The 23,096-nt window shown below is 50.3% G+C and overlaps 1 protein-coding gene across 4 annotated transcripts in view; it reads left to right on the top strand.

The window, feature by feature from the left end:
- The window catches only part of ZNF143 (zinc finger protein 143), a 1,779,064-nt gene that overhangs the window by 1,517,307 nt on the left and 238,661 nt on the right, over window positions 1-23,096 (top strand). For all 4 annotated transcript variants that reach the window (XM_069623666.1, XM_069623668.1, XM_069623669.1 and 1 more), the window contains one exon: window positions 16,750-16,862. In XM_069623666.1, the coding sequence (XP_069479767.1) occupies window positions 16,750-16,862 (113 nt within the window). The remainder of the gene's footprint in view (window positions 1-16,749; window positions 16,863-23,096) is intronic.

Genomic DNA, 23,096 nt, shown 5'->3' with positions numbered 1-23,096 from the left:
GGGGAGCACAGGCCCTGCCGGGCTGTCCTCAGAGAGACGATCAAGTTTGTCCTCTTTGACCCCAAGGGGTAAGGGATCGTCGAGTGCCACCACCAAGAGTCTGTCCTCAGCACGATACTGCACAGCTACCGGCACAGGTGCCAAGGGCGTCCAGCCCACTGGAGCTCCCTTAGAGGTTGCGAGTCATGGTGTTAACACTACCGGCCATCAGGCTGACTGTTCCGCGCCAACCGGAGTGATCTCTGAGGTTGACGCTTCCGCTGCGGTTGAAAGACCCCAAGGTATATCCTACCAGGGCATGGTGCAAGGCTTCAAAATGATGGAGAGGCATATGGCCGAGCCTGCCAAACTGGTGGCCTCCTTGGATCCAACTCTGTACACGCCTGTGCTCTCGCCCATTAAATGGGCTCTGCAGGAAGATCCCAGTCCCCTTCCCTCTGGAGGTGGTAGCGGGTTGTACGGTACAGGCATCTGGCCTCATCAGGTGTACATCTACCCATCGCAGCCTTACGGCTATACGCCTCAGGCGCCTCAGCACTTTGACCAGGAGCAGAGGCACAGTGCCTTGGAGGGCCGTGCCCTTAGGGACCACGCGGCTTGCAAGGACCGCTTCTTCAACCGGTTCCCTTCGTGCATTCCCTTTAGATGAAGGGACTCCAGAAGGATATAGTGAACGAGGTCTTCCTGCCGGTGGCACCTCCCCAGCCCCCTTCTCTGGGTGCCCCTCCTGTTCCTCCAATGCTGCTGGTTGCTGTGCTGGTCCCTCACAAGTCCAGGCCCTACCGGTAGTTCCGACCCCTCCACCTACTCCTGAACCACTAACTCCTCCCACTCAACAGCCGTTGGACCTGTCTTCGGCTCCGGGCTTAGGGGGGACCCCGTCGGCGCCTGTGACGTAGACCCAGACTCCCCTCGGTTTGTGAACAAGGTGGTGGGGGACGATGATGAGGATGACACCCAGGACGATGAACCCTTGGCATCCGTTAAGGCCTTTCATGACCGCCTTCAGGGCCTGGCAGAGTTCTTGGGGGTCCCTCTGCCTGAGGAAGCCCCGCAGGAGTCGGGAGTGCTAGCACAGGTTTTGCATAAGCGCACCACAGTCCGGTTTAGCATCCCTTTCCAGAAAGATGTCCTGTAGGTGGCACGAAAGGCCTGGGAGAAGCCCAGGGCCGAAACCCAGATGAACAAGAAGCTGGACAGCCGGTTCAGGCTGACTGACGGGGAGCCAATCCTCCTGGCCTCCCACCCGTAGCCGCATTCTTCAGTGGTGGCTGTGGCCTCATTATATTCTAAACCATTGTTTTCCTCCTCGGGAGCCATATTAAGTTGTCTCTCCAAGGAGGACAAGCTCCTCGAGTCTTTGGGAAAGCTCTGTTCTTGCATCCCAGGACTGCATCTGCAGCTAACCAGAAGCTGTGGTGGGAACTCAGGGAATTTCTGCCCTACATCCCCTCGGACAAGCAAGCCTCCTTCAAGGCCGGTCTGGCAGATGCCCGGGCCATTGCGCAGGACCTCATGGAGTCTTCGGTCCCCCACATCAACACAGCCAGCAGAGGGCTCTACATTGGTGTTGAGAGGAGAAGGACAGCGTGGATGCATGCCACTAAGTTTTCATCTGATGTGCAGGAGCCGATCCTGGATCTGCCGTTGTAAGGCGTGGACCTTTTTCTTTTCTTCAACCGATGACGAGTTCACAAAGAAGAAAATCTCCACTCAAACCGCCAAGTCCTTGGCCATCCTGACAAAGCCTGGACAGAAATCATTCGCTCAGTCCCAGGGCAGGACCGAGTTCAAACCCTGCGCTTTCTCTGGTTTCAAGGGGTTTCGTGACAGCATTACATGGAGGCCTGACAGGTAGTCCAGCGACAACAGGAGGAAGCAGCAGAGGACTTTGCCCTGGTTTTTCCTCGCCCCCTCGTCTGCCCCTGCCTCCTAGAATCAGTGATGTCAAGGTCGGGGGAACACAGCTCGTCTGTGGGGGACCGTTTGCTTCTTTTCCAGGACACCTGGAAGCGCATTTTCAACAATCCGTGAATCCTATCTGTAGTCTCCACAGGCTTCAGTCTTCCTCTTCCTTTCCCTCTACCATCCTCTCCTCCTCTTCATCAGATCGGGTCTTTTACGTGAGGTCCTGTCGCTCTTGGAGATGAAGGCGATAGAACCGATTCCTTTTTCAGACAGGGGCTCTGGGTTCTTTTCCAGGATTTCTGCGGTACCCAAGAACAACCAGGGTGTCCTGAGAGTTGTCCCTGGACCTGTTGTTTCTAAATCGGTCTTTATTACTGGAACGCTTCAAGATGATTTCTCCTGCGCACATAGGTGAGTCTGTGTGTGCAGGGGACTGTATGTGCTCCAAAGACCTCAAGGATGCTTACCTGCTTGTACCCCTCTACCAATCACGTCAGATGTTTCTGCGGTTCATGATTATGTTGGACCACTTTCAGTACAAGGTGCTGCCCTTCGGCCTGAACTCGGCTCCTTGTGTCTTCACGAAGTTGAACGCAATGGCGGGCCTTCTCCTCTTGGATGGCCATCATCTGTACCCTTATTTGGATGACTGGCTGGTGAGGGCGGGGTCACCCAAGGGGATGTTGCACTCCTGCCAGAGATTGGCGGATATTCTTCATCAGCTGGGGTTCTTCATCAGCTGGGGTTCTCCCTCAACCAGAGGAAGTCAATAGCCCAGCTCAGGATCTGGTCTTCCTAGGGGTCTGTTGAAACACTACTGTTCAGCAGGTGTTCCCTATGCCAGAGAGGCTCCTGTCCCTCTGTAAGGTGTTGGGGCACTTTCTGGCCAACTCGACCACCTCAGCATGGTGGTTACAGCACATTCTGGGCCTGGTGGTCTACTGCGTGCTCACTGTTACAGCACGCTTGCCTCAAAATGAGGCAACTCCAGCTCCACCTCGCGGCCAATTGGGATCAGGTGACGGGATGTCAGTCGGACAGGATCCCAATACCACTGCTCCAACTGCCCGATCTTCGCTGGTGGATGATGGATGGCAATGTTTCAGTAGGAGCCTCCTTCACCGGACCGGAGTCTAACCTGGTGGTGACGACTGACTCCTCTCTTTTGAGCTGGGGGTTACTCTGGAGGGCTATTTGATTCATGGCGTATGGCCCAGGACGGAGGCTCTCCTGCATATCATTCTGTTTGAGACCAGGGCAGTGGGCCTGGCCCTCAAGGCGTTTTTGCCCCTCATAAGGGACAGGTCCGTTCTGGTCAGGACGGATAATTATACTTTGATGTTTTACCTGATCGAGCAGGGTGGCATTCGTTCTTCCTTCCTCTGCATGGAGGCAGTATCGATCTGGGAATGGGCAGTGACGGAGGGAGTTTGGATTTCAGCAGTCCACCACCCGTGGGACAGCAATGCAGAAGTAGACCAGTTGAGCCACTTGGGGTGCAACACCTATGACTGGGAGTTGCCCACCAACTCCCTGTTGCCCCTGTTCCTGCGGTGGGGGTTCACAGGCCTGGATTTGTTTGCATCTCCTCTGAAGTCCAAGTGCCCCCAGTTTGCTTCATGGGCAGGACGGGGTTGGGGCTCTCTGGAAGAAGCCTTCCAGATCTGTTGGCAAAGCTGCAGGTGTTGTGTTCCCGCCCACCCCTCTGCTCCAAAATTCCCTCCACAAGTTCCGGGCTTCGGTGGGTTGCAGCCTGTGAGAAACTAAAGGGTGTCTCATGGACTAATCCCTTGGGATCTTTCATCCAGGTTTGCAGGACACGGCTATCACTTTTAGATCCAGTTCCTGGGGCTGGACCAGTGCAGGATGATCACCTGGATGAGGGGCCCCTTGGGAGTGGGACACCCAACGGAGAGACTCAGTGTCCCCTTCCCGTTTATCCCTTCATCTCTTCTCATTTCATGTGTTATTTGACTTTACTCCTGCCCCCCCTTTCCTACACGAACATGACTACAGGGACTGAGCGCTCTGGGAAAAGACGGACTTACACCCAGCCCTTCCGTGCAGCATGTCCCAACATCAGAGTCAGGTAATTAACCTTAACAACTCACACCTGATTCTCATTACCCTTCCCAGCACGGATAAAAGGTGGAGCAGGAGAGCACACTATGAGTAACGGGGAAGCGCGCAAAGGCGAGGATCGAAGCAGACTAGTGAAGGAAAAAGCTATTTGAGGCCGTCGCTGAATCAAGGAAGCCAGACGAAGAGTCACAGGGAGAAACCAAGGAGAGAATTACCCTTGGCCTGTTTGACAAACGATCACTGGGCTATTGAAGACTCGGATAACAGTGCATGTGTGGCAAAGAAGAAAGGCCTTTAGATCCTGTAAAGTGCCTCTGAGATACCAGTAGCAATCCTCCCTGACTGGACGAGCCGGGGGGAGAAGTGCAGCTGCCGTGGTATCGCCCTGACTTCACAATCAAAGCCGCGAGCCAAACCTTGCATATAGCCGATGAGTTGAAGGCAACTATGTGAACCTGGCTGCCTATGAGCGAAGGTTGCGGTTGGCAACAAAGTGTCATGTAAGGCGTTGGATGAAAGACGCGAGTAAAAGGAAAAAGCTGATAAATGTTTTCTTTGAACTTTTAAGAAGTGAACGTTCGATGCGAAGAGCAGAGTTGTCTGACACCATGTGGGTGCCCAGTTGAAAGATCTCTGCCGGAAAGTATCTTGCTAACTGAACCTTTGAGATTGGATTGAACTTTGTGATATGATTGAACTTTTGAGATCGGCTGAAATGGAACGAAGTGGTGAAACAAGGTAACAATCCAATCCCTTGCCCAGTCGAAAGTCTTCAGTTCTGTTATATGGAAAGAAGGTAGTTGTTGAAGTGTCAGGTCTGAGCCCGATCGAGGGAGACCTAACGTGATCGAAAAAGAAGGGAATCCCAGTCTGGCCGAGGGAGATTCCATTGTGAATCAGAAAGGGGAGAAACGGTCTGAGCTGAGGGAGTCCGAAAGAAGTGAACTCTGAGTTTTAGTATTTTCGTTGTGTTGATCCAGGGACTGTGGAAGAAAGAGACTTGATAAAGTATATAGAGAAGCTATGCTGAAAGACTCTGATGGATCCTAAAGACTGCCTCCTCCTGCCATAGAAGTCTGTGTGCTCCAAGTGCCATATTGTTCCGCCTTGTCCTGTGCTGAAACGTGGGGAAGGGGGAAGCTATAGTTCAGCAATCCTGAACTCCCATACCACATGGACCTTTTGTTTATCTTACACTGTTTTCTTTTTACATTGCAACACCCCACACCCTTTTGTTCTTTAGAGTAAGGTTTGGCAATAGGTTTTTGTTACGGAGAATTCTCTGTAAAGGCTCATTTCCCAAACCTAGTGAGTCCCCCAGCAGCTTTGCTGGATTTTTGGGGTTTATTTTTTTCTCCTGCTAAGAGTGAGACTCTTTTCCTCCCACTCTTAGACATGATTTGAGGTGTTCCTTTGACTTTGTATGTGTTCTATGGGCTATGGGGTCCTTTACCCCATAGGGTTTCATGTGTTTTTGATATGTGGGTTACACAGCCCCCTCCGGAGAGTCTTCTTCCTTTGACTGGTGGGGATAACCAGTTTGCCCGTCTTTTCGCCTTCCTGGACCATCTTGTGGCCGCCTTGCCCGTGCCAAGCACCCCGGCAACCGGAATACCACAGTTTACCACTACCGCGAAGAAAAGGGTGGTACCTTGTAACCGGGAAACTCCACGGCTGGTTTCTTCCCTGGCAGCGCAACGACCTTCAGCTTTCCTCCATGTTGAGAACAACTGCCCTCGCTGGAGCGTTCTTCCCACTTTCAGGTACTGTGTCCCGCCTGGCTTCCCTTGCGACAGATCGTTCGGGGTGACAGTAAATCCTCGACTTTCTAACCTGGGTTAGCCTGGGACCTGTTAACTAACTTTTCCTGACTTGATCTCAATCTTTTTGTGAACTATTTACAAAGACTCTTTGGGCATAACCCCACTGTGTGATCCTGGACACATTTCGCTTGCTCTCTCTAAGAGTGGACCTGGCATTTGAACCTCCTTGCTCTCCAGTAGACTTTGCCTAACATGCCTCACTGTGGGTCTTTTACAAGTATTGAAATTGTGTGCTTTCATAACTCTGCTTTTTCCCTCCCTTTTTTATAACTTATTAGAGTGCCATTTTAGGTTAAGCGCTCACTTCTGTCTGAAAATAAGTGGTGTTTCTCACTAAGACTTGTCTAATAAGTAATCAGGGTTGTATATCTATAATAGTGACTCTGTGTTGAATCTACTTACCTCTTTTTGTGCTAGTGTAATTTACAAGTGTGTTGTTTAATAAATAATTATATACTTTTACACCAAAGCTCTGGTCAGTGTTTGCTTGTGCTACTGTATCTCTGTACCTATTGTGTATACTCTATATACTGCCTAACTCATCTTAAGAGAAGTCTGACTGCTCAGCCACAGCTACCAGGTAAATCTGGGTGGTACAGACCGCTACCAATTGGGTTTACTGCCAACCACCTGTAGTCCTAAATCTTTTGCAGTGGTCCCTAAGGGAACTGCACAGGTTTCTGCCTAACAGTTTTTTAGTATGGGCCCTTTTTATTTGACAAGACAGGACTAGGACAGTGTTTTCTTTTGTTTTGATGGTCGTAGATTGCTCCCATCGTTAGAACTTAGGTTTATGTTTTTCCAACCCAATATTAGTTTAATAAACACCCTTGAACTACATCATTTGTGTCGGTCATACTTGTGATACCATGCCTTCCTTACAAGCCTCATCCTGATTGCCCCCCACTGGCCTTCGTAACCCTGGTTCGAGGGGATTGTGTCCTCCAACGTATTCCACATCTATGACAGTAATCACCACATCTGTGCTGCTTTGGAAAAAATTTCTGCGCCAATGACGTCGATACGCTGTCCCTCGAGGGCCTCCGTCGAGCGCCGACGTCACTGGATGTTATATGTAGGATGCACGACGCCCATATCCTCAGTTCCTTTTTTTTCCGCAAACGTGTTCGCTTCGGAATCTCGGCACGCCTCGGTTCTTCTCCTGTTGAATCGGTTCTTCGTACTTGGTTAATTGTGAGATATGTGTTCGTCTTCTTCTACCCCGCAGTCGGGCTTCAAGAAGTGTCGGGACTGCGGTTCCAAGATGTCCCTGACGGACCCGCACAACGTCTGCCTTTGGTGCCTCGGCGAGAGCCACGCCACCGATGACTGCGATGAATGCCAGTCCTTGACGTCGAAGGCCTTGCGGGAGCGGAAGAAGAAGTTGTCAGTAGGTAGGGTGTCCAAACCCTGTAAATCGCAATCCACTGGGCTTTCGACCAACGATTCGAGGGGCGACTCTCTGCGTTGGCATAAGTCCAGGGGGTCTCGGTCCCACAGTGGTTCCCGCCATTCCTCTGCCTCTTCTAGGCACTCTCAGAAGCGCTGTCACTGGTCGCCTTCCCCGTCCTCGCCCGAGGACTCCGCCAGACGCCGGGTAGCTTGTCCCAACCAGCATTCATCTCCGGCGGAATGGGATGCATTTCGCAAGGAGATGATGGCGATTTTCGAATCTCAGGGCTCCGTTCCGTCTGCGTCTTCGAGGGAAGCTGGCAAGGAACGCGCTAGGGCCACCGCTCGCATGCCTTTAGGCTCAGGAGGTCGGCGCGATCATCGGAAGCCGTTGAGGTCCCGCTCGGACAAGGTCCATCGCTCTAGCCATGCCCGCTCCAGGTCCCGGTCCTTGACGCCCTCGAGACCGTTGGAGCCTGTGAGGCCTTCTAAGAAGGCATTGATGCCATCAGCGCCATGTCCGTCGAGGGACTCTGTTGAGGCTCCGCCTCCGAGGAAGTCGTTGACGCCATTGGTGCCGAAGCCGTCGAAGGACACGCTCAGCGCTCTGGCCTCAAAGCAATTGTTGAAGTCGTCGGCGCCTCGCTCGACGCCGATTCCGTCGACGCCTTTTGAGGAGGCTTTATCGGAGGTGCCCCGGAGGCCGGTGGAAACTCTGAGGAAGGCACTGAGTAAATCAGTGAGGCCTGTGTTTGAGGCTTTTTCTGTACCCTCGTCCAGGGATTTATTCCAGCCTTTGGATTACATCTCAGAGGTGGATGAAGGGTCAGATGTGGAGGGGTTTGTTCCTGCTGAGGTTCCCGATGACCTGTTATCGGGTCATAGCCAGATGGAAGACCTGCGTCAATCCTTACATGACGCCAATGGTCTGGACACCTCTCCGGAGGTTGAGTTTGGCAGGCTTGAGCCTGGTACACACGCCGAGTCATCGTACAGGCGTCTCATGTTGAGGGTGACAGAGTACTTGGGGTGGTCTGCTCCACCTGTGGATTTTCTGCAGGATGATCGGACAGATATTTTGGACCAAGGTCCACCCACTGACCCGGTGCTGCCATTTCATATGGCCTTACAAAGAAGGGTGGCGGCGGCTTGGACTGCTCCGGAGAGTCTCCCGGCAGTGAATAAGTTGCTACCGAAAAAATACCGTCCAGCCAGTGGCGACCCCTGCTACTTGTCTACGCACCCCACTCCAAAGAGTTTGGTGGTGCAGGCGGCTACGGCCCCAGCTAAGCAGGCTGCGTACCCTACCATTCCTCGGGATAGGGACAACAAGCGCTTTGACGGCTGGGAGAAGAAAGTATTTTCATCTGGGGGTATGGCTTTAAAGGCAGCCAACTCCGTTTGTGCCTTGGCAAGATTCACTCACACTCTGTGGAACTGTGTATCTTTGGCGGCTGAACATATTCCCAAATGGGAGGAACAGGATGTTTTTCTTGTCCTCGTTCAGGATGGCAAGGATGCCATGTGTGAATCCGCTCAGTCGGGTCTGGACATGGCAGACTGTGTCAGCCGGTCCATGGCGGCGAGCACCGTGATGCGCAGGTTTGAGTGGTTGCGGAAGTCGGGATTTGCTCCTGATGTGCAGTCCCGGCTTCTCAACATGCCCTTTGATGGTGTCCATCTTTTTGGCAGCAAGGCTGACGAGAGCCTTGAGAGGTTGCAGACCTCCAAAGCTGCAGCAAAGTCGTTGAGCGCTGCAGTACGTCAACCTCTGCATTTTCATCCTAGGGGACAGCAATGGAGGGGAGGTTCCTTTCGACACTACTCTTCCTTTGGTAGATCGAGGGGGGCTGCCAGTCAATGCGGCCAACATATGAGTACCAGAGGTGGAAAACAAGGTACTCGAGGTGCCAAAGCCGTGCAGGCAGTTGCCTCTTTGCCCTCAGGCACTGCTGCAGCCGCTTCCGCTCAGTCACGAGGCCATGTCCCATGGTTCGCCGGTTGGAGGAAGGCTGACGCAGCATCTTGTACAATGGCGTGCGATTACTTCAGATGTGTAGGTTCTGGAGATCATAGCCCACGCCTACTGTCTTCCTTTCCGGCAGAGGCCTCATGACAATCCACCAGGGAAGCTCTCTTTGAAAAGTCCGGATCCACTACTTGCGCAGGAAATCAAATCCCTGCTGGAGAAAGGCGCCATAGAACTGGTGCCTGTAGCGGAGAGGAACAAGGGATGGTATTCACCATATTTTATGATCCCCAAAAAGGACGGGGGATTGAGACCCATCATAGACTTGCGTGGTTTGAACAAGCTCCTCAGGAAGGACAAGTTCAAGATGGTTACTCTCCCTCAAGTCCTCCAGGCCCTTCAACTTCAGGACTGGTTGGTGTCTCTCGACCTCAAGGATGCTTACTTTCATGTGCCGATTCATCGCAAGCACAGGAAGTACCTGAGGTTTGCGGTTGGCGATTCACATTTTCAGTTTCGGGTCCTGCCGTTCGGATTGACCTCCGCCCCGAGGGTCTTCACCAAGCTAATGGTGGTGGTGGCAGCGTATCTCAGGAAAGGGGGGATTCACATCTACCCCTACCTGGACGATTGGTTGATCAGGGCGCGCTCTCCCAAGCAAGTACTGGATTATCTGTCAGTCACCTGCCACTCCCTTCACAGGTTGGGCTTCTCCCTCAACTTAAAGAAGTCGCACCTAACACCTACCCAGCGGCTTCTGGACATCGGAGCAGTGCTCGACACATCCCTGGGGCAGTGTTCGCCTCCCCAGGTGAGGGCTCATCACATTCTGCAGATGGTGGACAAGTTTCAACATGCCCAGAGTCTCCCGGCGTTCGAGTTCTTGAGGTTGCCCGGCCTCATGGCATCCTGCATTCTACTGGTGCCAGGGGCCAGGCTGCGGATGAGATCTCTGCAGTGGGCTCTCATGATGCAGTGGTCACAGTCCTCCGGCAGGATGTCGGATCCCGTTCAGGTGCCGTCCGCGGTCGCCCAGAATCTTCTGTGGTGGGCCGTCGAAGGCAATCTGATGAAGGGGGCTCCATTTTGGCTACCCTGGCCGGAAGTGACGATCATGACAGACGCATCCCTCACGGGATGGGGAGCTCATGCCAACGAGTTGACAGTCAGCAGTCGTTGATCTCCGTCGGAGTCCAGACTCAATATCAATCTGTTGGAGCTGAGGGCCTTCAGGCTAGCCCTGAAGGCTTTTCAGCCATCTGTGCAGGGGAAGAATGTCCTGATTCTGATGGACAATACAGTGGCCATGCACTACCTCAAAAAAAAGGGGGGCAGGGTTTCTCCCACTGTGCAGAGAGGCGATGCAGCTCTGGTTCTGGACCATCCAGCAGGAAATTTCGATCTCTGCAGTTCATCTGGCCAGAGACGAAAACGAGGCGGCGGACGCTCTGAGCAGGCAGAGCATGGTCTCTCACAAATGGGAGCTGGCTCAGGAAGTTCTTTTGGAGATCTTCGCCCTTTGGGGGACCCCACAAGTGGATCTCTTCGCCACCAGGGTCAACCGGAAGTGCGAAAGATTCTGCTTGCGGGAATTTCCTCCAAGAGGAGCCTTAGGGGACGCGTTCGTAGTGGAGTGGTCCTTCCCACTGCTGTATGCGTTTTCTCCAGTCCCCGTCGTCCCGCAGGTGCTGCGGAGGTTCGGTTCCTGAATGATCCTCATTGCTCCGGCATGGGCCAGGAGAGTGTCGTACCCGGACCTTCTCGACATGTCCATCTGCCCTCCACGCCATCTTCCCTACCGAGACGATCTGCTCTCACGGGAGGGGGGGGGTCGGGTTCTCCATCCAGAGGTCAAGTCTCTCAACCTTCATGCTTGGTTTGTGAAAGGTTGAGGTACAAGGATTGGGACCTCCCTTAAGACATGATGGAGGTGTTGCTCTCGGCCAGAAGGCCAGCAACAAAGTTCCTGTACCGTTGCCGTTGGAGAAAGTTCTGCGAGTGGTGCAGGGTACAGAATGTGGATCCTTTTCAGTGTTCACTTCCTGTGGTTCTGTCTTTTTTGCTTTCTTTAGCCCACAAGGGCCTGCAAGTGGGTCCATATTTAAGCACTCTTCTGGGGGCTAACTAATCTGTTTCCTCCGTCACCTTTCCAGGTGCCCGGTTGGGATTTGAACTTAGTTTTAAAGTTCCTGATGGGAGCTCCGTTTGTGCCCTTACATTCTTGTCCATTGAGACTGTTGTCCTTTAAGACTGTATTTTTAGTTGCGGTTACTTCCGCTCGCAGAGTGAGTGAGTTACAGACACTATCCGCCAAGCCACCTTTCACGGTGTTCCATAAGGACAGGGTTGTCCTTAGGGTTCGTCCTTCTTTTCTTCCTAAGGTTGTGTCGGTATTTCATTTGAGCCAGAAGGTAGTTCTTTCGGCGTTGTATCCTCCTCCGCTTCCTGGTAAGGAAGAGGAGAGGCTACATAGGTTGGATCCTAGGAGAGCTTTAAGTTTCTACATCTTACGCATTTCCCGGGTCAGAGTGGACGATCAGCTATTTGTGGGATACGCTGGAAGGCGTTTAGGTCAAGCTGTTTCTAAGCAGACCTTGTCTCGTTGGATCATCTTGACAATCTCTGAATGCTACTGTCTGGCGGGTAAGGACCATCTGGTGGGCTTACAGGCTCATTCTCCTCGGGGTGTGGCTGCCGCCACTGCTCTGCAGAGAGGTGTTCCCATTCGTAATATTTGTGAAGCAGCCACATGGGCCTCTGTCCATACTTTTGTAAAACACTACTCCCTGGATTCTATCCATGGGCAAGATTTGGCTTTTGGTAAGGCGGTCCTCTATTCTGCAATTTGATTGGGCATTCTAAAATTCTAAATTCTTTTCCCACCTCCATACGTTGGTACTGCTTTGGGAGTCTGTCATAGATGTGGACTACGTCGGAGGACACAATCCCCTCGAAGAACAAGTTACTTTCTTACCTGGTAACGGTCTTTCGATGGGATGTCCTCCGATGTATTCCACATTGCACCCTCCCAGCCTGCCCCTCTCCAGAATTTCTTATGCAATTGCAGCTTATGTTTCCGCAAGGCTTTCTGTAGTCATACTGGCAGAAGATTGGTGCCACACGTTCTGTGAAAAAACTACAACTGAGGCTACAGGCGTTGTGCGTCCTACATATAACATCCGGTGACATCGGCGCTCGACCGAGGCCCTCGAGGGACAGCGTATCGACGTCATCGACGCAGGAGCCGAAAGATATTCCAAAGCAGCACAGCTGTGGTGATTACTGTCATAGATGTGGAATACGTCGGAGGAACATCCCATCGAAAGAACGTTACCAGGTAAGAAAGTAACTTGTTCTTTTCAGATCTGCTGCAATTATGCTCCCAGGGTCCCGTCCACTTTCCCATCTCCAGCAGGAGCTTCCTGAGGCTGCAGGGTGGGGCAGTGGAACATCCGGACCCGGCTAAGCCGATTCCTGACCAGCTGAGGCTTCAGCATGCTCAAGTTTTGGATGACAACTTGGGACATCATTCAGCAGGCCAGGAGGCCCTTGACTCAGTCCCAGTATAAGAGCAAATGGACTAAGTTCTGCCATTAGGCTTGTGACAAGTGTCTGGATGACATACTGGCTTTTTCAGCACACCTGGCTCGCTCAGGAGTCCAGGTGGCTACTTGCTGCATTGGCAGCCAATGGGGCTTAAAAGAATTCCTCATAGCATGTGTGTTCGGCGGCCAACACAGTGGATAAGGCCCACCTTAATGGGTTGTCTAGGCTTTTTCCTCTAGTGCATAGGCCACACCCGTTCTGGGACCTCAATGTGGTCTTGCAGCTTTGCAGTGTAAGCCTTTTGAGCCGATGGCCTCTGTGGACATCCACTTGGTGACACTAAAAACAGTTCTACTGGCGGCCCTCACGTGCAGGCTTAGAGAGCTGCAGACATTGTCTTCGTGCAAGCACTTACCCAAACTTCTTGTCCAAGGTGGTCTCTCCATTTCATCTTAATAAAGAGATCTGCCTGCTGGTGTTCTTTTCTAACCCACAGTCAGAGGCAGAGGGGGCCCTACATTCCTTGGACCTCAAGAGGGTCCACAGGTTTTATCTCTCTCTGACAAAATCCTTCAGGAAGTCCGAGGCATTGTTTGTGACTTTTGGGGGCCCCTCCCCTGGCTCTCAGTCTTCTAAGGCTTCCATCGCCCGTTGGATGGTTCAGGCCATTTTGGAGGCGTACACGGCCATGGGCAAACCTGTTGCAGAGGGGATTCATGCCCATTCAGTCGGAGCAAAGGCCATGGCCATCGTGTTTCAGAGACATGCTTCTTGGGATGTCATCAGCAACTCGGCTACTTGGGCCACCCTAGCTCCAGGCACGATGCAGAGGGTCAGACTGTTCTGAAAAACTTTTTTGCTTTGTCCTAGACATGAGGTGGCTTATCACAGATCCACCATATGTTCTTGTTCAACCACAAGGATGGAGGAAGGGGAACGGGACCTATGAGTAATTAAAGTTACTCACTGTAGTGACTAGAATACACATAGTGAATAGTCCCCTTTCCTCCATACAACCCCCCACTAGTTTGACAAAGGCTAATATGTACTAAGAGTAGCCAGGTATCTAAGTGTCCGATGTTTTCAAAGGGGACTAAGGTGAGGCGCCGGAGGGTGGGGCCTTGGTGGGGTGTTCCCATGCCCGATGCCGTTCCCCCGTGCGCTGTGCTAAATTTAAAAGGGAAGCTCAATTTTTCACTGCCAAAAGTTCCAGTACCGTCCCCATGTTGGGGGACGCCCCACATGGATGGAGGAAAGGGGTCTATGGACTAGGAGTACTCTAGTCAATACAGTGAGTAGTTTACATCTCTTCTATACAATAGAGATTGGCTTTATAAAGTGAATTGTAAGGGCGTTCACCTCTAAATTACCATTTGGCTATTACACGCATCTCTCTTTTGTCTATTCTAAGCATGGGACAAACACTTTTGGCACAGAGAGCTGCTGTTTGTCCCAAGAGTCTTTCAGAAGGTGATGAGTGCAGTAGCCAGTTACCTGAGATTGCAGGAGATCCATATTCACTTGTATCTCGATGTCTGGCTCATTTGGCTCTGCTCTGGGATAGGCCTCTCCCCACCTATCTATCGTTCTGCAGATGTTTTTTCCTCTGGGCCTCTCTGTCAGAGAAAACATCTTATCTGCCCCCTGACATTCATCAGGTATGTCTGGGATATGGGCAATGTCAGGGCTTTCCTACTACACAGAGGATTCATTCCATCAAAGTATATGCCCACCATTTCCTGGGTTGGAACCGATTGCCTGCTTTTTACTTTTGTTATCTCGTGTAACCCGGCTGCACCGTTGGTTAATACATTTACAGCGCCATCTGTCCTGATGTTGGGACCAGTCACAAGACCTCCAACCCGTTTTTGTCCCCAAAAGGAGCAGCTGAAAGTGGATCACCTCTGCAAGGAGAATCTCACTGGGGCCACACCCTTCCTTCATCCAGATCCATCAGTGTTTGACAGCAGATTCATTGGGGTACAACTGGGGGGTAGGATAGTAGGGGAGACCTGCAATAGGCTTGTTAGAAATTCACAATCTTTACTCAAAAGGAAGCTCTTGGACCCAAGGTTATTTTCCTATCCTTTCGAGCAATCCACACCTTGTCGACAAATGGTCGGTCCCAATCTATTCAGAAAAATGACAGCAGTGTATTAAATCAATAAGCAGGGAGGATCCAAACATCTCCACTTTTGCAGATGTCTATTGAATCTGTGGGAATGGACTCTCTAAAATGACATGTTTCAATTAATTTCATATGCCATGCTCAGATTCCGTTCCATACAATGTTTGAGAGTGGAGCACCCTCTTATACCCTCCACTGGTTGCCATGGAGTACCTAAATCAGGGAATGCATTTGTTGTGCTGCCTTCTGGACTGTGGACAAAGCTTAGTAGGATGGTGATTGCGCTGTGGTTTTAGCCTTGTTGAGGCAAATCCATCAACCACTTGGTTTGAGGAGGGATTTGGGGTGCCCAACTCAATACTTGGGTAGGATCTACTCCAGTTAGACTACATAGAGATGATGTCTTTACAAGACATCTCTACGCAGTCTAACTGGTGTAATGCCTATGTTGTTTAAAATTCTATCAAACACTGAAAAAGCTAAAACCGTGTTATTTGGGAACAAGAAGGCATTACATATATGGTATGTTTAGAGGAGGTGGTTGTGTTTTATAGAAAGCAAGAATGTAAATATAATTATCTTACCTTTGCATACAGCCTATCCTGTAGCTGCGCACCGCCCCTCCTCTCCGCCATACAAATGATTGAATATGGGCCGTAATGTAAATTAACGGCGTAAAATCCTTACGCAAGGCTTTTACGTTATTCATTTGTATTATGTACTCATGGAACATGAGCCCCATAGAGTATTCTACCATTTGTGTGCCTCTATCTGCTCTCATAGATACATTGTTGTGCCTTAATTTTGGAATGAAATGAGAGTTGTGCATGTGTGCTGTTGCCACTGTGCTCCTTTCAACTGTGGGGTTTGGGCTACAATAGGTTGTGTGACTTGATAGCATGTGCTGTGGTACAGGGTCATCACCCTCCTTCCTCTGCAGTCACGCCTTGCCTGGAAGACTGTTCAAGGTAGGACACATGGCTCTTTGGACTACCAGTGACTACCAGTGATAACAATGGCGTCTGGAAAGCAAACAAATATCGAGGGAAACAGCCCCTTGTCAGTAATGCCAGGAATCGTTTGCAGTGCCTACTCATCCCTCACCACTTGATTGAATGTGAAAAAAGAGTGGTTTGGTGATGCAATCACTTTTTTGTACGCTAAGTTCTCCTTAATCAAATAGAACATTTAAGGATACCATATCGAATTGCAAAGGGACAACCAGTCATCTGCCCTTCAACCATCAATTGCACACTCAATTGTGAAATATTTCAAACCTTAAGTTTTATTCCTAGAGGCCTTTAGTAGATGGCTCATCTTAACGTACATTGGTAGCTTTTTTAGAAGATTTCTTCATTCTTTCAGCTAGACAGTATAGAGCGAGACATTCCTGCTCCAGAATAGGTGTGTGTCTGTGAGGTCATAAGAGTTTGCAGTAGAACTGCTCACTGGTGACATTTATTTTCACGAAAAGTAGGAAAACATGTTATCAAGAATCGTTTCCAAAAACAGCATGCTGTTTGCATTCTTAAAACTATACAAATAATTTTTCTAGAAGCACTATATGTAAAAACGACTTCAATAAAGGATCTAGCATTTGCAGGAAATTGACTGAACTATGAATCTGTTCTTATTTGTTTGTTTTTGAGCGTGCACTGCATTATTCTTTAATTTATTCCAACCAAAGTGGACAACATAAACCTTAATTAAAGATTCAGAGTGAACAGTGATTGATTTTCCAGCATTTTATGTTTAAAACTTTCCAATGTGTGTTACTTTTCATGTTCACTTTTCTAATCCATTAGGGTTGTTTGAAAACCATGCCTGTAAAAATGAACAGTTTATAATTGTGTCAAAACTTAATTGATTATTGTATATTTTTATTTTTTCAATGTGCCCAGATGAAGATGGTCATCATATAACTTACGTCACAAGTGTTGAGAGTGATGATGGACTATCTACAACAGAAATGAATCAGCAAGTGGCGCTAATGTCTCAGGATGGAACTCAACATGTACGTAAGTCAGCAAAATGCTGTTTAGGAGTCTGTGGAAACCATTTGGTTTCTGATGCAAACCACAGTCGCATATAATAATGTACATTCTCATTATGCATGGCATGGTTCTTCTCCCTCTAAGCAACATAAGCACTGTATGCTTTTTTCCCCTCTTCTTCGTTATCTGCAAGTTCAAATTGATGTGCAGTTTTTTGATTTTGATAGCACCTCACTGGCTCAATATATTTTGGGTCTTGGACCTCCTTCATGTTTTGCAACTTCTTACTATTCATCAACACCCCTCAAGTAAAATCTTCCGACTGTAAAATGTGGCCAGGTTTTTCACACAACCCTTCAATTTCTGAATATAACATGTTATTCCCTTAGTCTCTGAGATGCAATCGTTTACACCTGTTTTGTGATTGTGTTTAGCAGAAATTCCTAAACTGTGGCTCTGGTGTGAGCCCCCTAACCTTGTTTGGTTTTTCTTAATTAGCTCACCAAACCTTTTCTCAAGTAAATCTTAATCTTAATCTTAAGGCCTCACTGTTGAAGAAACTATGTGTTGAAAGGTTATGATTTTTTAAAATAATTAATCCGTCAACACGATAGTGGCCTGACAGCACAGAGGCTTGACTTTACTGCTAAAATGTGTATTGTTCCCCTGCCAGAGGTATCCAGCCATTAGTCTTCAGAGGAGTATAAAAAGGGCATAAGAGGAAAGGAAAGGGGCAGAAGTAGACAAACAGTAAACAACTTGTAGAGGTAAGAGAGTGAATGGAAGGTTGGGATGGAGTTTGTGATAGTATGCATGCCTGTGGCTTCAGTGAAGATCAATCAAAGCATACCACCGATTTGGAAAAATGTTAATGCATAATGTTCCTAAGAATATTCAAACCCCTGTCTACTTCTAAGGACCCCCAAGGGGGCTGACTCTGACTCAATTGGCCATGAACCACACAGAGCCAGTAAATGTTGGACTGGGAGGTGGCATGGGGAGAATCCCTTGTTTAACCTACCTTGTCCTCTGTCATATGGCAGGGCGAAATCACAGTGCCCCAGTAAATGCTAGTACTGAGTCCTGTACTCTTCTCACTCCACCAGCAAATTAGGGCAGACCAGTCCTGTAAGCCCTGACCGTCGCCAAACCGCGTGTGATACCATGCAACACAATTGTAACACATCCTCTCCTCAACTGAAAGCTTAAAGCTCTTTCTGGGCAGACACAAACTAGCACATTCAAATATCCACCTGCCCCTTTAACTGGAGTCCGTGGAGTTGTTACTGCACCCAGCATAAACAGTGAGAGTTTTGACACTGTTACAAATTAACACACATCAGAGAAATAATTTCAGTGTTTCACAGAGACACACAGTGAACCAGAAAGTTTATTGAGCACATTGTTACCAGTTTTGCGATTTTCTGACAGCAGTGCGAGGAACAAATGTATCAAAGCATTGTTTCTTGGCAGAGCATTGTCTTGCTAGAGAAATAATGTTCACCACGCGTCAGTGTACAAACTAATATATTACCAAGTGTACCCCCATCATTGAACTCACATGCTGAGGAAAGGGATATCTAAACTCGGAGCCAGCAGCACCAGAAAGGGTTTGGAGAAAAGGGTATCTTTCAGGAGGGCAGACAGGCCAGGCATAGGCTTGGTCTGGCCCCCTAAGACAGCCTAAGCCAGCCTCAGGTTCTCTCATAGAGAGCAACTGATCACAGCCATGTCCCACTTTTACTTACTGAAAATCTCACCTGCAGTCAGGAGAGTATAAACCTCAGAGGTCTCAGTCTGCCAATCTGGTTTGGAAGAGCAGGAGGCCTGGTTTGGTGGTGCCTAGTGTGGGGGGTCAGAAGTAAGACTCAGACCCAGTAGTGGCATCTTTGTGATCAGAAACTTTTATTGTATGAAAAAGGGTTGGAAAAATGCTTCTCTGGCCCTAAAACTAACAGGGGGTTCCCTGCCTTTTAGAAAACTAATGAAACTGTCAGAATGTCCAAATTATAAAGTCCGTCCCTAGTTCTCAAAAGAGGCCTACTTCTGTCCCTAACACCAATAACATAAACCAACAGTTGCAAGGGAGGAATTGTATCACAAGTATGACACTTGACCCAAAAAGTACAGTTTGAAAACCTTTTATTGAAATCTCAATGGGGTTGGAGAAACTCCTACTTAGCCCTATAGCTATGATGAGAGTAGTCTCTACCATCAAAAAATCAATAAAACAGTCCTAGTTGAGTCCATCAAATCAAAATGGCCTATACGAACAAAACCTAATTCCTACCCTATATCTTGCACAAAAAGTGTGAAAAGGAGAATATGTATGCAAAGGAAAGTTAGTGTTCAAATATAAATAATAAATGTGGCTGACTCGGCTCTCCTCCCCACGTTGTATAGAACAGAGTAAGGCAGTCCCTGTAGGCAAGATGACACACTCTGGCTCAGGTTCTTAACACAAAGGTAGTTCAAAACGTGGATCGAGGCCCGCCTAGCCTTCCACATTCAAGTCTTACTTTTGAATTTCCAAAACACAGTTCACCAAAAAGTTCATGTTGGTCCCCCTCTGTTGCGCTCAGACCTCTTAAAGCAAAAGTTCACGTCGGTTTCCCTAAGTCGGGCTCAGACCTTTCACAGCAAAACAAAACACTTGCAGGGGTACCCTACCCCTAACTTATTACACTTCTGTTCTCCCACAGACTGGCTGGGACTGTTTCCGGATGTCGAATACTTTCAAATGTGCGTGGTTTTTTCTCCAGACCTCTGTAGGACCACTTCGACTTTCCAGCTTTCAACTCACACGTCCGTTATTTGCCCCATTGCTTCCTTGTCTGGCAGTTCACTGTATTATGCACCAAAGTTCAACTTTCACCTTTTTACTATCCCCTTTTCTCAGGGTCAATTTTGATCACCTCACTTTTACAGTTAATACACTTTATTGCTACAAACTTTTCACCTTTCATGAAGACTTTAGAGTGGGCTACTTCCTTTCACTGTACCACTCCACTACTCAGTATCACTGACTTTACAGCTATGGTTACTTCAAGATTCATTCGTAGGTCTGCCTTTCTTCACGTCTCATCCACACGTGTGCAGCCTTCAATTGTGCAATATAATGTTGCCACTTCAATCTTTCTTTAGCACACACTAGTCTCTCATGTTGCTTGCCAACTCAACAGCTGTGTGTTTCTTTCTTATCTTTACTGTCTTCCAGTTTACGAGTCAAGGTTAGTACCACAGGCTTGCCCTCACCTCCCCAACTCGGCCGTTCACCCGAGAGGGTTGTGGCGTCCTTGAAACACAATGCAGCCTTCCTGTTTGGGATTTGGCCTTCTCCACTTGTCTTTCACAGCCTTTTGAAGGCAAAAACCTCCTACCGGTAACTTCTGGAGTCCTCCATCGGTGGTTCTCGTCTATAGGTCTGTTGCTCTGCTCCAGTAGGTTTGCCTTCGCCCTGGAAGTTCAGCACTTACTGGGGTTCCACCTTGCTCAGAGTGCGTCTCTATGTTCCGCTTTTATTCATCTGAGGAGAGCTAATTGGTATCAGATGTATGCACTTCTCCAGCATGGGGTCTGGCATGGATTCACATGATCTTAAATATTCCCCGTCGTCAGGCTGGGAATCCTTGGTAAAGAAAAAAATCTTTATCAGTTTTGTTTCTGATCTGTCTTTCTTAGTAGTAACCAATCACTGGTTTCTGGGTCATACTGCCCCCAGCCAATGACTGCCCTCTCCCTAAGCCCCTCCCCTGGCAACCATCCTCAGATTATTACCGCACGTTCAAGTGTTGGGAGTCCGCGTGCTATAGCTCTCGAGCTTTACTGCGTTTTGCGATTTTACAAAGAGTTTAATCTAATTTTTTCAGTCAATCGAGCCTCAAGCTCCACTGTTTCTACTTCTGATCAACGGGGACCCGTTTCAGAATTTTCTACGCCCCTCAAGGGCCAAGTTTCGTCGAGCTACGCTTCTTGGAGGATTCCAGAAGATCTCAGGCCTACCTCGTGGACATGGCCCAGGATAAGGGGAGCTTGACGCCCGGATCCAAGCTGTTCAGCAACTGCCCTGGATGCGGTTTACAGAATGTTTTCAAGGAGGATGAGCATTCGAGAAGTCTCTACTACCTTCAGGAAGACAAAACGCACGTGGAGAAGGACTGTGCGTTTTGCAAGAACTTGTCGGAACGGACTATGAGGGATCGTCGGATCCGCCTCGCCAGCTGGCGAAGGTCGCAGCAGGTGAGAAGAAAAGAGAACTCCAAGCGGTCTTCTAAGTCCTGTGAGGGCACCTCAGCGACGGGGGCCCAACAGAAGGCAAAGCACCGTGAATCCGCGGGCACTAGGAGCGCCAAAGGGTCGGGCTTCTCGGCTGCCAGGCAGGGCGCACTCTCACCGATGCCATCAACCACGAGCCACCGCTCTGGCTCGGGGAAGAGAAAATCTGAGAACCCGGGTAATCTTCTGGAGCGGTCCCGGTCGATCTCGAAGGATTCAGCCGAGGGGGAGCCAGGCGGTGACCCTCCCCATAAGGTGAAGGCCTCAAGCGCGCCCAAGGTGGTGAAGGCCTTGATTCACCCGGCTAAGGCCTCTATCGAGGGAGTCGTGGCAGCCCTGGCAAAGCCTGTGGAGGCTACCCCAGCGGAGGCGACCTTGGGGCCCAGAGTTTCCCTGCCACCACGGAGGTAACCCTCTTTTCAGCCCATCGATAAGACCCCGGTGGAAAAAGAGGGGTGGGCGGTGGCCGTTATAGACACGGATACAGCCTCTGAAGAGGAGCTGGTTGAAGTCATGAAGGGCCTCAACAAGAGGTTTGAGGAGGTCTGGTCCCACGGGTGGAGTCCCGAGGAGGCGGACGAAGAGAGCGACGGTGGCGCCGATGAGGCTCCCGTGGAGGAGGAGCAACCATTGCGCCCATCGCAGCCAGGGCCCGAGCCTCAGGACAACTCGGTGGCCATTTTGATGGCAATCCACCCTTATGCACGGAGATAAGGACGAGGTTGCCTCTAACCCCAACGGACGACCCAGCAGAACCGGGCCCGTTGGGAAGCCCTCCAAACAAGCGGAGGAGAGTTCATCCCCCCTGCCCTTCCAGCCCTTGCAGCCCGCTCAGCCTTCATCTCCTTCCCCTGATCCTAGGGATGACACGGTAACAGATACGGCCACGACAGGGACGGATGACGACAGTGCTGACAACGGGATGGGCCTTCCGTCACCACTCCCTCGGGCCTCCTCGCCTGACGAAATTGGCTTCTTCCACGCCGTGATTGCCAGGGCATCTGAGCTTTTCAAGCTCTGCCCCGAAGAGCAGAAGAAGGAAGATTTCCTCTATCAAAGCCGCGACGCCAAGAGGAAGACGGTCCTCGCGGTGCCGTTGCTTGATGACATCGGGGACGAGGGACTTGCTCTCCTGAAGAACCGTCCACGACGCCTGCCAAGAGGGATCGGTACGAGAAGAAGTACCGGGGTCCCCAATTCCGCCCCTTTGTGCCTTAGGGCACAGCCGACCCTGGATTCGGTCGTCTCGGCGGCAGCCAAGAAGAAAGCAGCGTGGGCGACGGCTTCAACTTCAACCTCCCCACCGGATGACGAGGGAAAGAAACTGGACGCCATGGGACAACAAGTCATCTCGTCTGCGACGACGATAATTAAGGCGGCCAACGCCCTAGCGATTGTGGCCAGCTACGACTGGGAGTTGTGGTACAAGATCGCTCCCCTGCTGGACTTCCTACCGGATGACAAGAGGGCAGAGGCCCTGGAGTTCCTGCAGGAAGGTGAGGTGGCGTCGGACCACGCCATAACGTTGGCCACGAACATTGCTGACACCGGGTTCCGCCAGTTGGGCAACAGTGTTTGCCTCCGACGGCGAGGATGGCTCAAGGCAACAGATTTCCGCCAGGACTTGCAAACCAGAGTTTTGGACATGCCCTTCGACGGGAACAACCTGTTTGGAAAGACAGTAGATGAGTCACTTCAGGCCATCAAGACCGACACGGAGACGGCTCGGGCCTTGGGAGTTTTGCAGCAACGACGGCCACCCTTTCGGAACTCCAGAGGCAAGTAAGGTGCCTCCAAAGGATTCAGCTGTGGCTCCCCTATGTACCGCCAGGCAGCCCATTCCTCCTCGCAAGAGGCCTACAGAGGGCGCGGCAAGTCAGGAGGATCTCGTCGCCGTCGCCAAGGAGGATAGGGTGGCAAGGCCGCCTCTAAGCAGGACTGAACCGGCCGTAGCGTCGGGCCCCCACCTGAGCACCCCG

The sequence above is a fragment of the Ambystoma mexicanum genome, chromosome 11, assembly GCF_040938575.1.
Source record: "Ambystoma mexicanum isolate Mex_15411 chromosome 11, UKY_AmexF1_1, whole genome shotgun sequence".
NCBI lineage: Eukaryota > Metazoa > Chordata > Amphibia > Caudata > Ambystomatidae > Ambystoma > Ambystoma mexicanum.
This window is presented reverse-complemented; position numbering and strand designations above follow the sequence as displayed.